General features: G+C 51.4%; 1 protein-coding gene across 8 annotated transcripts in view; it reads right to left on the bottom strand.

Annotated features, from left to right (window-relative positions):
* LOC122382980 overlaps positions 1 to 14,284 on the bottom strand; it is a 95,058-nt gene that overhangs the window by 13,334 nt on the left and 67,440 nt on the right. For all 8 annotated transcript variants that reach the window (XM_043368989.1, XM_043368987.1, XM_043368986.1 and 5 more), the window contains 4 exons: positions 12,611 to 12,690; positions 11,439 to 11,534; positions 10,955 to 11,048; positions 10,167 to 10,325 (listed from right to left, as the gene is read on the bottom strand). In XM_043368989.1, coding sequence (XP_043224924.1) covers positions 10,167 to 10,325; positions 10,955 to 11,048; positions 11,439 to 11,534; positions 12,611 to 12,690 — 429 coding nt within the window. The remainder of the gene's footprint in view (positions 1 to 10,166; positions 10,326 to 10,954; positions 11,049 to 11,438; positions 11,535 to 12,610; positions 12,691 to 14,284) is intronic.

The following is a 14,284-nucleotide window of genomic DNA, read 5'->3' as shown; positions in this document are numbered from 1 at the left end:
CCTGCGATGCTGATGAAATCGTGCAAAGATGACTTTTAAGCCAATAACCGCCGAGTTACGCAAACTTGTTGCAGGTCCGGACCCCTGATGTCCCCTGCACCACCAAGTGAATCACCCTCTCACTCATTCTGTTGCGTGTCGGTCGGTGTGTATTTGTTGGCGCTGACGGCGGAGCCCCTCTCCTGTTATGTGCTGCGGTGTGGCGTCACCATAACACTACCACACGGGGTCAATGAGTTCGTTTTAGGACAAGACGCAGTAGTGGCAGTCAACCGGGCAGCAATATTGTAGAACAGATTGGAGAACAGAGAACCACGCTGAGGGTCGGCTGTATCAGTCAGCGTTAAAACACAATTCAGCGGCAGGTGATGTCGAATTAAGGCGCTATACCATCCGGCCCGACATCTGTAGCTACGATTATCTATCTCCTATACAACGGCAGAGCTCAGCTTATACCGAACAAATCTGGCGTGCAGCTGCTACTGATAGACCGAAACTGTCTCGAAATCTCCGGAACTGTCCATTACGACGTACTGCCAATGTAAGGGTAGAATGCTTCGCGTTTACAGACTGAATTTGTATATCTTGTATACCTCTCGAACTATAGCACCTCGATCAAACATGCTCGACCACCAAAAGCGCCCGCGCGGCATCGCTCAGCATAAAAACTTGACATCAGCCGGTACGAGTAAAGTGCCAGAGGTTCACACCAAGCGCCAAAGAGCCGCAGCTCCCTTCCCGTTGTTTACCTCCGCTGTACCACAGCATCGCTCCGCTGCGGTTCGTCTCCATTATTTTCCACTTCTCTCCAACAGAGAAGGAGCAGGCGGCAAAATTGAAACGTCTTATCTGGCACAGCTAAGCCTGTGTTGTTCGCCGGCGCCAATCGAATCCCCCAGAGAATGCAGCTCGCTGATCGGAGCTATTGGTCAGACGTCAGGGCCAACACTGCCCCTCAGGGCCACGGGACAGATATGAGAGGACGCGATGGAACGAGGCACGAAACCACGGTTAAACAAAGAGAAGAAAAATAACACGGGCAACACAAGTCGTTTGATCAATAGTATAATCAATGAAACAGTCTATGCAGTGATTGTGGGCATGTTATGTTCAAAGGAAAGGCGATGAGAACGTATACTATATAACTCAATGGCAATGTTTTCTCTGGTGTGCTGCAAAAATGCCTTGCTATGAAAAGTATTATGCACTGAAATGCACTGAACTTATGAGAATTATGAACTGCACTTATACAATGCACTGAAAATGATAGCTTGTGACAAACATCACCACACAATATGACAAAGACGTAAAATGTGTTTCATGTTAAGCATTATGTAAGCCTATAAGGAGGTTCTAACTTGTGTCAGAAGTGACTGACGTATCCTATAAACATTGGAACAGTCATTGTAATCATTGACTGTTGTAATCATAATCATCATAAGGCCATCCTTCGTAACATGATCATCTTGCTTATTCCAAAACATCATTGCTCTTTTTCATTGCGAATACGATCAAAAACATATGGTAGATTCTGGTCTCAGAATGATTTATATAAGTCATCGATACTGAATTATGTAAATGTGCGACTGTGGCCGACGAAATCGGCTCAGATTCAGTCTCGATCGGCAGCCATTTCAATAGGATTCATCACGCATTCCCGAAATTGTGAGCAGTCAGCCACGGTCCCGATTTTGCGTACCATTGTCTCCAGCCAGCCTAGCTCAGCGCTTCCACCAAATCTGCATTTGTGCGAGTCTGCATTACGGAGAAGGGTACCAATTCTGGCAGACCGCCAGTCTGGACAGTAACCCTGAGTGGCGCAGCTCTCAGTCTGTTCCTCTGACCCAGAGGCCGCGCTCACAGACTGACTCACCGGGCCCGTGATTACGACAGTGCAGCGGCACCCAGCAGGAAGACGGCATTCTTGTTTTTGCTGTCTATTTCGCAACCGCTTCTCGATCGTTCTCGGCGGCTCCAGAGGACTGTGCGTGCACGCAGCGCGAGGAGTCTGGTCCGGATCGCCGGCGAACGGCGCAGAGCCGCGGCGCACAAATGGGCCGCGCACGGTGTAATTTTCCACTTGTGTATGCGTGGGGGAATAGTTGACAGGCTAAATGACTCACGTCCTGTAGCTCACCGAGATGACGGACCACTCGAGAATGTAAGAGTCAGAATGACTGAGCCGATCACTGCTGGTAAAAACAGGTGTTTATGAGAACTAATTAACTTGTCTTGTTTTCATCATGTGCTTTCCGAACCAGAACTCAAAACTGACAAATGTCAGCTAATTCAGCGTAAAATTGGACAGAATTCGTCCTGTCGTGGCCAGCGACTGTCAGAATACAAACAAGACAGGTCGGATTAAAACGCTGGCCACCTGCTTTAAAATATGCAACCACTGCTGTCTCCAAGACGAATATAAATATCTGTTACCGAGAAATTCCTCCGTTGTTTCTTGGACATGTTCCCATGGAAACTTGAGCCGGCTATGCAAAGAAATGTCATCCAGTTCTCATCCATCAAACAACACATGCTAAGCTGATGCGATTCTATTCTCAAGTAGATTACATAGGTACACATCCCCTTAGATAAATACCTACGTGCCAGACGGTTTTCAGACTGACGATGACTTCGTACCCAGAGACCAGGGCACTGCTTTGTTCCGTTAATTCACGATCGCTAAGCGTGAGCCGATGCTAAGCGTCCATCACACGGCAAAGATCAAAGCCGACTTGGCCCGTCGCATTTCTATCGCGAATATCACAAGGTCAGCCGGGCCTGTTCGGAATGTGTGTACGGTAACAGACGCCGGCCCATGGCGTGTTTTGATTGGCTGAGGCCTGCCGCTGTTTGCGGCGTCAGCCGGCGCCGATCAGGCGGCTGTGCCATCAGCTGCTAGCGACAGCGCTCGGGAGTACAGAGTCAACTCGTGAGGAAGGCTCGGCGGCAGACATCGGCTGTCACCACACAGCTATCGCTGCATTGGCGACGGCACGAAAGCGTCGTAAATCAAGACAATGCTAGGCTGCCCGCGGCCCGACTTTGCAATAGCGTAGTTGGACGAGCCTCCAAGATGCCTGTGTCGTGACTGGCCTGCCAGCTACCTGGCGAGGAGTCGTAGGCTGAGGGGCCTCAATGTGAGGGGCGCTCAGATGATATCGAACAAAAAAAAAGAAGACATATTTGTTTTGGTGCAGCCTAATGACACATAATAATTCACGAGAGAATTGCGAGTCAAAAACATCTGACATGGAATTACCAACTACAAGACACCAAAAAATATAGCGTCAGGATTCGCGATTGCATTGAAATGGTATTGGAATACGCGAGAGGGTACCAAGTCGTCGATGATTCGGTCGAAATGTAAGTCATTACTCGGCATTTGTTTGTCATGTAGCTGGTGCAATAATGTAACATTAACAATATTGAAATGACGAGCGCTTTGTGTTTGTCGCATTATTCAAGTGCTCTGCTTACTTAGAAGATGGCCGGCCGAAGTAAACAAAATTGTTTGGCCAAAATTCAACTTCCGTTTTTAGTTCCACGTAACATTTCCTGGAGCTTCTATGATTGTGATGGCTTATTACAAAGCCCAGGGCCTAGAAAAAAGTCTGCGCAAATTCCGAGCACGAATTCAAAACACGGTCGCTAGACACGAAAACACGGAGAAAGTCTCAGCTTAGAACACCAAGTACAAGCTCTATCTAGGATCAGAAATCACAGCTCGGATTCAAACTAGACTTGATAACCTGGCTGTAAGAGAAGCCTTATAATCTGATTAGTCGACATTGCACCAGCAGCCAATTTACGGCTCGCCTTGAGTCACACAGCGTACAATGAAATACATGGAAAATGGAAATGGCACATGAGGAAGTCGGGGTTGAAAGTGGTGAACAGAAGATAAATGACAGTGCAACTGAGATTTGGGCAGAACGATAATAGAAATGGTGATTCATCGCACCCAGTTATGGCAGAAATGTATCATGCAGAATCACTGTGTTGACAGGCAAGATATGGTGTCTGGCGCCGAGTCAACATCTCTCAACACCCGACATCATAATGCTGTGTTTGTCTATGGATTAGCAATTTCAGGCGGAAGACGAAACCTAACAACAGAAACGCAAAAGTGGACAGCAATGCATTGCTTGCAGCCAGGAAGCATTGCCGCGCGATTGGAGATGCCGCCTGACCATCGTCTCTCAGGGCAACTGAGACTGGGAGCCGCTCAAATCACCGGCTTACCCGGCGAATTCGGGAACTTTTACAGCCGACTGACCACCTCCATCGAATCCATTAGGTAAATAATCAGCGAGATTTCCGCGAATCAATTAGGAGACGCTGGCGGGAGTCGGTCGCAGCCGGCCATCAGCCGTTCCCAGAAGGCGCCGGTCGCCGGGAGCCCGGCTCCAGGTCGCACCTGTCTCCTTCCGGGGCGCCCGGAGCTTCCGACTGGCGGTTTCTCGAAAGGCGGGATCTCACGACGCCCACGCGTGTCCCAGTAATGATCCGTCAGGGAGGCTATTTCGCACCGCGTAACTGGCTCCCGGAATGGATATGACCTAATTTGAGCAGGCATCGTTGCCAGCATAGCTCATCAGGAATAGCGTTTGCATTCAGTGACATATTCTGTAGGCATTTGCTCATGGTTGGTTACATTTAGGACGAAAATGTCACAAGGCATTAACTTAATCCGAGTAAACCATGTATAAATTATCATCATAGATGTCAGCGCGCTGGAAGGGAATAAAGGCTTTCAACTAAAAATACAATTTTACATCTAATCTTGTTGTTCCTTTCCTTCTATCCCATTGAGCTGGCTCAGGCTTCACTGTCAGGCGAACCCATCTCGGGTCCGCCTTCTCTGCATCCTTTTCCTGCAGACGTCGGCACCTTCAAACAGGTCCGGAATAGCCCTGACTAGCTGCAGCCAGCAGAGCTGCGGCAGCGCCGGGCCGGGCTGGGCCAGCTCCCGGGCTCCACGGCGGCTGCGGCAGCTCGCTAGCCCCTGTGCAGCTGCGACCGCCGAGAATCCCCCGAGCCGGCTAAAACTGGCCACGGTAATGGTCTGCTAAGAAGGCCACTGAGAGCCGTGCCTAACGCCGCGATCCGAGACCCGGCCGCAGAGAGACAGCCGGCCCAGCGGAGGTTAGCAGCGAAATGGAGGCGGCTTCATCCGGTACAAAAACGAAATAAAGATATTGCGGGTGCACTTGGCTGTCGAAATGTAGCTCCTTAAACAAACTTATCTTAGAGAAAACAAACGAATTAAAACAGAGCAAGGCCATTTTTAGGCTATTTAATGAAATACACAGACAAACCCCACCTGACCTATAACAGCTCAACAAAAAGACTATCAGGTTCAGATAGTCCCATCCCATCTGTCATTAACACCTACACAATACACATCACATCTGCATTCTGCACACTTGTTGGGCCCTCCCCCACACTTGTTCATCAGGCACCAAATGACGCCAGTTGTTGCGAGAAGCTCACGGTGCGCTGCGACGCCCACACCAGCCCCGTTCGATTGCTCGACCGTCTGCGCACGAATGGATGGCTTTGTTTGTGTGCCTCCTCACACGATCAAACGGTCGTTGCGGCGCCGCCGAGCCCCCGGGAACGATCGCATAGCTCACGGCGGGACGCGGCCGGCATCGCGACAACAAAATTCGCACAGATGAAGAAAAATCAAGGACGTTTTCTTTTCTTCTTTCTTTGAGTCATGGATCCTTCAGAGAAAACAGTTTTGAAACAAAACGCATTGTCACAAATGACACGGGACACCCATGAGCCATGAGAGAACGCAGCCATGCCGTGCTGGCCCAGATGGCTAACGCACGCGGCTCGCCTGACAGTTAGGCTGTACCGCAGCGCATCCGTGTCATGCGGGCTAGCCTACGGACTGTAACGCAGCGAGGTGAGACGGACGATAACGGTTCCATGTGTAAATTTGGGACAGCCGTTCGGTTGATTTCAATAGCTGCCAGACGCAACTCTTGCAATTCAAATACTTATTCGCCACTGTCAGTTATATCAAGTTTTGCTTTCTTGGCCGAAAACCGGAATGAAACTTCGACACTTATCCTGCGATGGCAAAATCAAATTAAATAGCGCTATCCAGGGACCAGGATCAAATGCAAGACAAAGCAACAGCCCGATAAAAGTTGGGTTCCGAGGACAAAACATCCACTAATGGATCTCAGCGCGACGTCATCGCAAAAATGAAATAAAACTCAACCATCCGCGATCGATGTAAAATACCAAATGTCAGTTCCCACAGCCACCCGCGCATCGATCACCAACGAACGGTAGCAGTGTAACGGTGCCCGTGACGCGACGATGACCGTGACGTGACGTTTGGCCGTGACAGAACCACGCCGCGCCGACCGACTGACAGTGACAGACGACTGACAGAGCTGCCGCTCGGCAGTACCGACTGACAGATCGCCGGGCGGCGGGCTCGCTGGCTCCCCTGCAACCGTCATCTGCCGCTGATCGCCGGCGCATGGACAGCGCATCGCCCGTGCCGCCGATACCCAACTGGCGCACGATTTGTTCATGACAGCGCAGAAAAATGGTCGAGTGATGGCCAAAGCTGGTTTCGCAAGGGTAAAAATAGCGTGATAAATGTGCCGTTTGTATTTTGCACGCGGTAATGTCATTACTGCTGGCTTCTGGGAGATACTCGATCTGCAGGCGGTATCCATGGCTGGATTGAAATATCCATTACCGAAAATGGCCTACTCCGTATTCGTCCAGTTTTCTTGAGCGCAAACTGACCTTGCCCTAAGACCCTAATGGAAAATAAACAGAAGACAAGGTTGGAGTCACCGTCAGAATGGAACCATGTTGAACCAAATTTTCACTTAAGCGTTGTCCAAGAGACTGTGTGTTAAATCAATATGACCTTGAGCCGCACGATCTGCAATTTACAATCCAGTCAAACATGGTGGCCCATACCCAACATTCCTTGACTAGCCTGGCATGTAAAGCTGCATCAAAATTTGTGAGTTTCTGCATATTATCACTAAAAATAGCAAACCTGTTTTGCATCAGTTCCCTGGAGGTCTATTACCCCTGGGATGTCACTGAACTGCAGTATAACAGGTCGGGCAGCCCTGCCCTCCTTGGCAGCCGCGTCGGCAGCCATATTGATTGTTTGCGTGACGGGTCTGCACGCACACGCGTATCCTGTTTTTGCTGCGAGCCGCTGCGGCCGGCGCGTGACGCGGGATCTGACGTGGCCCTACGCTGGGTGACGCAGCCCCCCCCTAGCCGACTCCACCTCCCCAGCCCACGCAGGCACGCACCCCAGAGCCGCAGAAGCAGAGCAAACTGAGCCGACGGGCTCACAAATAGTCACGACACAGGACATCACGGCCTAATGATATCGGGACATTCACCGCAGCGACGGTCCACAGTCAAACAAAGGTAGGTCGTTCGACCTGAGACGGCCCCACCAACGCGATATCAGCCACCCTCTCAAGCCGGTCCAACTTTGAGCCCGGCGGCGGCGGCGGCTCGATTCGAGACGGGATATTGACCGGCCAAGCGCCGTGTCCGTTCAATTAGTAGTCGGCCGCCGTCTGGCCGGTGGCCAAATAAAGCCGCCGGTCGGCGCTGGCCGAGGGCCGACAGGCTGCCCCTACCGGCGGGCCTGCAGCACCAGCGAATGGCTGGCTCCGCCCGGGCTGGCACCTCGCCGCCCGCCGGCCGGCTCAGAACGGGCGGCACGGCGGGCGGCGCGCCGCGGCACCGGCGCCCTGACCTCCGCCACTACATTGTAAACGGGCCGGGACGGGACCGGGCCGACCAACGAGCCGAATGGAACCGGCCCGGCCCGCGGCTGCACGGAGCGCTAACAGAGGTGATGTGTCACCGAAATGGGACAGACCGCGCCGGCGCCGATTTATGTGTTGACTGCCTCAGAGCGCAGCCGGCCTGCAGCCGATTTGCAAAATCACTGGGAAATTACGTGCCGGCTTAATATGTGTAATGGAATGTTGGGGGTGATGTAGTGGCGCATGCATCTCGGGAAATTTGAGCATACGTCCCTTAACTACGAACGTCTCGGCCCGTTTATCTACCCTTCATATATCGCGCAGAGTTTCGGAGGGCTCCTACGCCTATGGGAGGAAAGCTGCCGTGCAAGCATCTACCAGCGGGCCTATATTTTTTACCTTTTATGACCCACTGCACCGTTTCATCCCCTATATTCTCGGCCACCAAGTTTAAGCTCATCTTCTATTTATCACGGGAGGCGCGGAGAGGCCCCTCGGCCGCTCTCTGGGCGTGTTTTGTAGCTGCGAGAGGCGAGCAAACATCATCCGGCGGCTGTCGGCGGTGAGGCGGGCCTGTGTCACTCAGCCGGGCGGGCTCGTTCTGCGCCCTCCCCGCCCCGGGTGGGAGCTCGGCAGCGGCGCTGTATCGGCTCCCCAGGGATCGGCAGTGCGCGCTGTCGGCACCGAGCAGCGAGGTGGCCGAGCCGACCGTACCGCCGCGCCGGCAGCCGAGCCCACTTCAGAGAACCGCCGGCCGGCATTGATCCGGGCCGGGTGACGCGCTGCACGGGACGGCCGCCCCCGGCCCCGGATCCGGCGCCGCTCTGCGTGCCAGGTCTCTGACGCGTGTGGGTGCTCAGAGACAGGGGCCATCCCCGTCCTCCACCCTCTCTCACCCGGAGGTGGATAGAGGGGATTTTAATCGAGCTGACCCGCCTCCGGCGCGACTCTAGCATTCACAGCGTGATGAAAAGCTTGGTCGACTGTCAGTGGGATGAGCATCCCCAGCAAATTGTCCCTCTGAAGCTCACTCAGAGAGCGGAAATGAAGTTTCGACTGGACACTTGCAAAATCCCTTGGGCAGCAGATGGCGAAGACAAATAGCTTAGTCGACTTGACCCGGAACTGGACTATCTTAAGAACAAATCGAAGCACAAACTGCAATATGCACTTCACGGGGATCTTACGGGAAGACGGATTGTTTCTAAAGCTGGTAGAAATGTGATTTTGTTTCTGTGGGCCGTGGGGTTAGTAACGAAGATCGATTCCGCAAAAATAGCCACACAACTTGACAGAACAATTTATTGTGAACGTTCCCCAGGCAACAAACGATAAGACTGAATTCGCCGCTTATAAATACCAAAGTTTTTTACCCATACCATTGCCGATGCCAAGACTTCACGATCTCTATATCATCTGAAATTGATCGGCTCGTCTGGGACAGCTCTGTTGGAGCGCGCCCGTCCGGAACTGACTGGCACATTCGCCGGCAGTGACAAATGGTCCCGGCCGCGGGCTTCTTCAGCTATTGGCCGACGGCCTTGACCGGCAGACTGAATTTGGCCGCGCCGACCGCCCAGCCACCCTCAACAGTCTGTTAGCAGGGTTCATTACGCTCGATTGCCGCCCAGCCGGGAAGATGGACTGGCCCACTCAGACTGAGGACTGGCCGGCCAACGCCGCACTTTTCGCCACGGAAATGAGATGCTGCGCTAGTAAAATCGTCCATCCCAATGAGGACCAACGGTGAAGTTTGCCTCGTAAGTTTAGAAAGATGGTAGCTTGGTCTGGAAGCTTGCCTACTCCGATATTTATTGAACGTGATCATAAACAAAGACCTAGGACAACACAAATCAGAATATTCAAGTTCCCTAATTTTGCACAACAACATTTCAAAGCAGCCAGCAGACTTCACCGCTGAATTCCAAACGCGCATGAAACATTCAGAATACTGTTAAATGTTCATGAGCCTCGTGGAATGACCAGCTCTAGAAGCCGCTGAATACCCTATCCCAGCCGGCGACCCGCTGTTACTGCCAATGACAACATGCCCCTGCCATGACCCAACACACGTCAGTAGGTCGAATTTCTGGTGCCCCATCCAGACACTCCGCGAGCCAATACCCCTGACAGATCGACAGGCGACATGGCCTCGAAATTGCAACACGACGACAGACACAGGGCAGTCAAGAGGTCAGAAAACGACAAACCAGATGGACTAGGAGGCCTGCTTTGGAGATACCAACACCTACAACATCTAAAGCTGTTCAGAGCTTGGCATTAAAATTCGATACGGTCTGTCCTGTAAGTACCTGTAAAAGAACTGGCAAGGTACTGCTTACAGGAGAAGCTGTATCTGCACCCACGCTGCGTCCACAGACTCACCTGGATCGGTGGCGGAGTCCGGCGCCGTGCCGATCAGCGACTGGATCGGCCCCATGAAGCCCCGCACGTGCACGGGCGCGCCCGAGCGCAGGCTGTCCTTCCGACCGCTGGGCTTCGGGTGCATATAGAGCGTCACATCTTTGGAGACCATCTCAGAGCCTGCGAGCCAGCGGAGACGGTCAGGCACACAGCTCCAGGCAGGTGCGGGTTTTCAGCTAAGCTGCGGGGTCAGCAGGTACACTGTGTGATCCTGTTCTGCGAGCGCAGCTTGGGAGTGCTAACGTAAAGGTCATAGCGCTGAACTGGAGGGGAAATGCCACCAGGTCATTGTCCATTATTGAACGCCGCCGGGCTACTTGTGAACAATGGGAACATACCACACTGTTCGCTCTATAGGTAGAGGCAGTTGGAAACAATGACGCCAGGCTAACTATAGCAATGAAAGTCCGTAATGAGCCAGAAGCCACAATGTGTTGAGCGTTGGGCATCATCGACCACAATGCAACATAACCCTCAACATACTACCACAGAAGCAAACGTAGTTGGCAGCCGTCCAAAGCGGATATCGCTGCTTCACTCTCTGGAAAACCGTTGAGCGCATTTTACTTTCTACACTGAAATATTTTAGGAGCTGCGTCCACACTCAGACAGTAAAACGCTAAGTTTCAGCTCGCAGTATTTGGGCAGTCGTCCAAAGCGTAATAAACCGAGTTTATCTGGCTGCGTTCGAAATTCAAATAATTATTTTAGCTCGCTGTCGCTGCCGCCGCCAGCCACATTTCACTCACAGTCGTCCGGGTAGCCGAGCAGCTTCTCGGTCATGAGGTTATCGCTCTGGCTCGAGTCCACGAACTTCGCTAGATCCTCGTTGGCTACGTCTACCTGTAAATGTAGTCAGTTAGGGCTCAGCAACAGTGGACCGACTGCAGAAAGACCGCGGTTAACAGTCCACAGCAGAAGCAAGGCTGAAGGTGTAGGTATCTGTTGCAAGAACGGCCTCCAGAAAAGCGACTGTAGTCAAGGAAAATCAATCCAGCACAGCCGTTCGTTGGCCTGCTAATGTTTTGAATCTGGCGACATGACGGCACGCATAAATTTGACAGCCACTCCAACGACGGCGCAAACAACGCAGCGACCGTCTCACGCTGTCCAATAACGCATTCCATGTCGCTGCAAGCTGTGTCGCAATAAATCACATCGACACACCATGTGTCGCCCAAGACCAGACCGCTTGAGGGTCTAGCTGCGAGCTCTGAGGGCAATCTCACTCACCAAATTGTACCCTAGTAAATGCTGGATCCCCTCGGTGGCATCCAGAATCTTCCCTCGTCGGTTGATTGTCAGCCAGAAGCCCGAATCCTCCGAGAACTGAAACACATATCCGATTAGAAAATGCCCTGAAATCATCGATAAAAAGAACTGTGAAGACCCACAGTCATAATTCGTCGACAATGGGAAGTCTTGCAGTGCGCGCAAGATGAGGATTTGCGGCTCCCTCGGGAGCTCTCTGCCCTCACGATAAAAACAGCCGCGGGGATACGCAGCGACCAGCAGCGCGCGGCTCGAAAAATGGTCCGATGGGGCATCTGACGCACAATTTACTGCTCCACTAACGCAGGACGATAGGCAGTTTTAGTGGTGCAATTAAGCGGCGCGGCGTGTTTTGCAGAGCACCGCACCAGTAAACAGTATTATTACCGGGTTCGGCCGCGGCGGCAGTGGCCCATCCGTGACGTCATCAGTGCACAACTGTGTCGTCAGTGCCGCTCAATGGGTCTTTGTTTGCCGAGTGAAGGTCGAAAAACGCGCCTGTCTGACAGGTGTTGGGTCGAGGTGATGGGGTCGACAGCCGGTACCGGTGACACCGGGGACGCTGCAATCAGTCTTGGGTCCCCGGGGCACCTGTGGCAACCGGCAATCGGTGCTACATTTGGGTGGTTGCCGGAAGAGAAACGTCGTAGTGACGATTAATAGTGCAGCGATCATGATACATGATCGTTTAATTTCGAATAGATCTGTCTAGGCTCTAGAAACGCGTGGGCAGGGCATACAGCATGAGGCATGAACAACCTTTTAGAAATTGCTCTTTCTCCAAATAATCCCACTGATACAAAGTTTGCAATAATGCTTCACAACTTTCATAGATATCTACGTTTATAACGTAGGTATGTAAATGTTGTTGGCTATCAAATTTATCGAGACCTTCAGGAAAACAAAATGTGAGAGAATTTTGATGCACAACATTACATTTTTTTCATATTGCTTCCCAAATATTTGATATCCTGAATCCTGATGAGGTTGCCATAAAGAGCGCAGTTGCAGTTGCAGAATGCACCAGTCATTTTTCCATTCCCTACTATATCATCATGCTGAGCAGGTGACCAGGGAAAAACGGCCGAGGTGAGCTGGCACAAAGCAGAATAGAGGCTAGAGAAGGTACTCACGTTTTGGATAAATTCCATGATATCACCCGGGAGTGATGACTTTTTCTCCTGCACCCCGAGGGATGCGACGAAACAGTGAACTGTAAAAACAGGAATAAACACCGTCAGAAATAATCCAATCAAAACCAAGTCATGGTGAAAGAAAACACCTATCAAATGCAGGTATTTCACATTTATCTACATCCAAAGAACAGATGTGAATGTGGCACAAAATACCAATAAAAGTTAATTACAACTTCAAAATAAAGAATCTTATGCACCGGAAGCGTTTGCAGCACGTATTCTTTTGACAGTCGAAACCCCAAATACTCCCGTATTTCGCATATCAATCTGCCGCGGTTCGTATAAAACACCACGACTTCGACGGCTGGACAGGGCTGGGAAGGCCGCACAGCGTAACAGACACAGCAGTCTACCGAAATAATTTCTTTCAGTTATCGCCAACAAAAATAAGAAAATGCTATGTGGGATCCAGCTTAACCGTTACAAGAATGTTGCATGATCATGTTTTTTTTTCTGATGCCAGATGAAAAAATTCCTGGAGGTTAGAGGGGACATACCTATATGTTAATGTGATACTGTGTGAGCGTCATGTTACAGACATGTTCACTTATCGAGATGAGCGTAGAGACTGCGCAGTTTCTCGATTTTCATGAGGATATAAATAGTACCTAGCTAAGTAACTTTCATAATCTCAGGCATGTTCGAGTACATATTTGGATGGCACGCTCAGATCGCATGACCTGAATTTGAAAAATAAACTGTGTTGAATCTATGTTATTCAAATTACCTAATTAAATTCGGCCGCCGCGCCAGTCGTGATAACTGACAGGGGTCAAGAAACCACTGGCTCGCTGGAGGCAGTTGCATTCAGTTGAGCTTGTATAAATAAACAGCCGTCCCGACCGCCGCGCGAGGAATGCCTTCTGTCCTGGTCGACAGTCCGCAGGGGACACAGCGAGCCAACGAGGCAGGTTCAGACGTCTTCGTTGCCTAGGCCAACAACTCCACTTGGAATGCGCCCGTCGGCCCGTCTGTTTGCCTGACAAACGCCATTCCCGGCCCAAAGGAAACATTAGAACGACGGTGGCATGCAATGGACGCGCTGCTGCTGCAGTGGTTTGTGGGGGAGAAGGGAGGGAGCGAGAGGAGGGGAGGGGAGTCATTGTCTGTGGTCACGGATTGTAGGAGAGGTGCACTGAAGGACGTCCTGGGGTGGGCCATGTCCAGCAGGTCACATAGGGAAGGTACTGTAGCGGGGTGTCGGGCTACTGATCAGTGTGTGTGCGAGGCTGGTCATTCACTGGCGGGCACATAGACTGCTACACACAGTACAGCGGCATGGGTCACAGGGTTGGTGGGCATTCACGGTGGGATATTAAAAGGTTGCCTGATGTTTCTCTCTGCCTACGCTCCCTTCTGTTATATTCTAACGAAATCTCAAAAAATGTCTATCAATCAATGTTCCAGCGAAATCTCACAATTGTGCGTCTATTGTTCTTAAGTTATCCCCTGAGTTGAGGGTGCCTCCTCCCACTGGATATAACTCATTCACGCTCTCACCATTAATTCTCCATTCACACGGCCACTCATTCATTCTTCCATGCATCGTAAAAATATTTCAGGTGGCAAACCTGTCCCTCCCCCGTTTTCCTACAATCCCCCAGTGGTACC

Source organism: Amphibalanus amphitrite, unplaced genomic scaffold (genome assembly GCF_019059575.1).
Source record: "Amphibalanus amphitrite isolate SeventyFive unplaced genomic scaffold, NRLGWU_Aamphi_draft 000152F_arrow, whole genome shotgun sequence".
NCBI lineage: Eukaryota > Metazoa > Arthropoda > Thecostraca > Balanomorpha > Balanidae > Amphibalanus > Amphibalanus amphitrite.
Note: the sequence above shows the minus strand (reverse complement) of the source record. Positions and strands in the feature narration are given on the sequence as shown.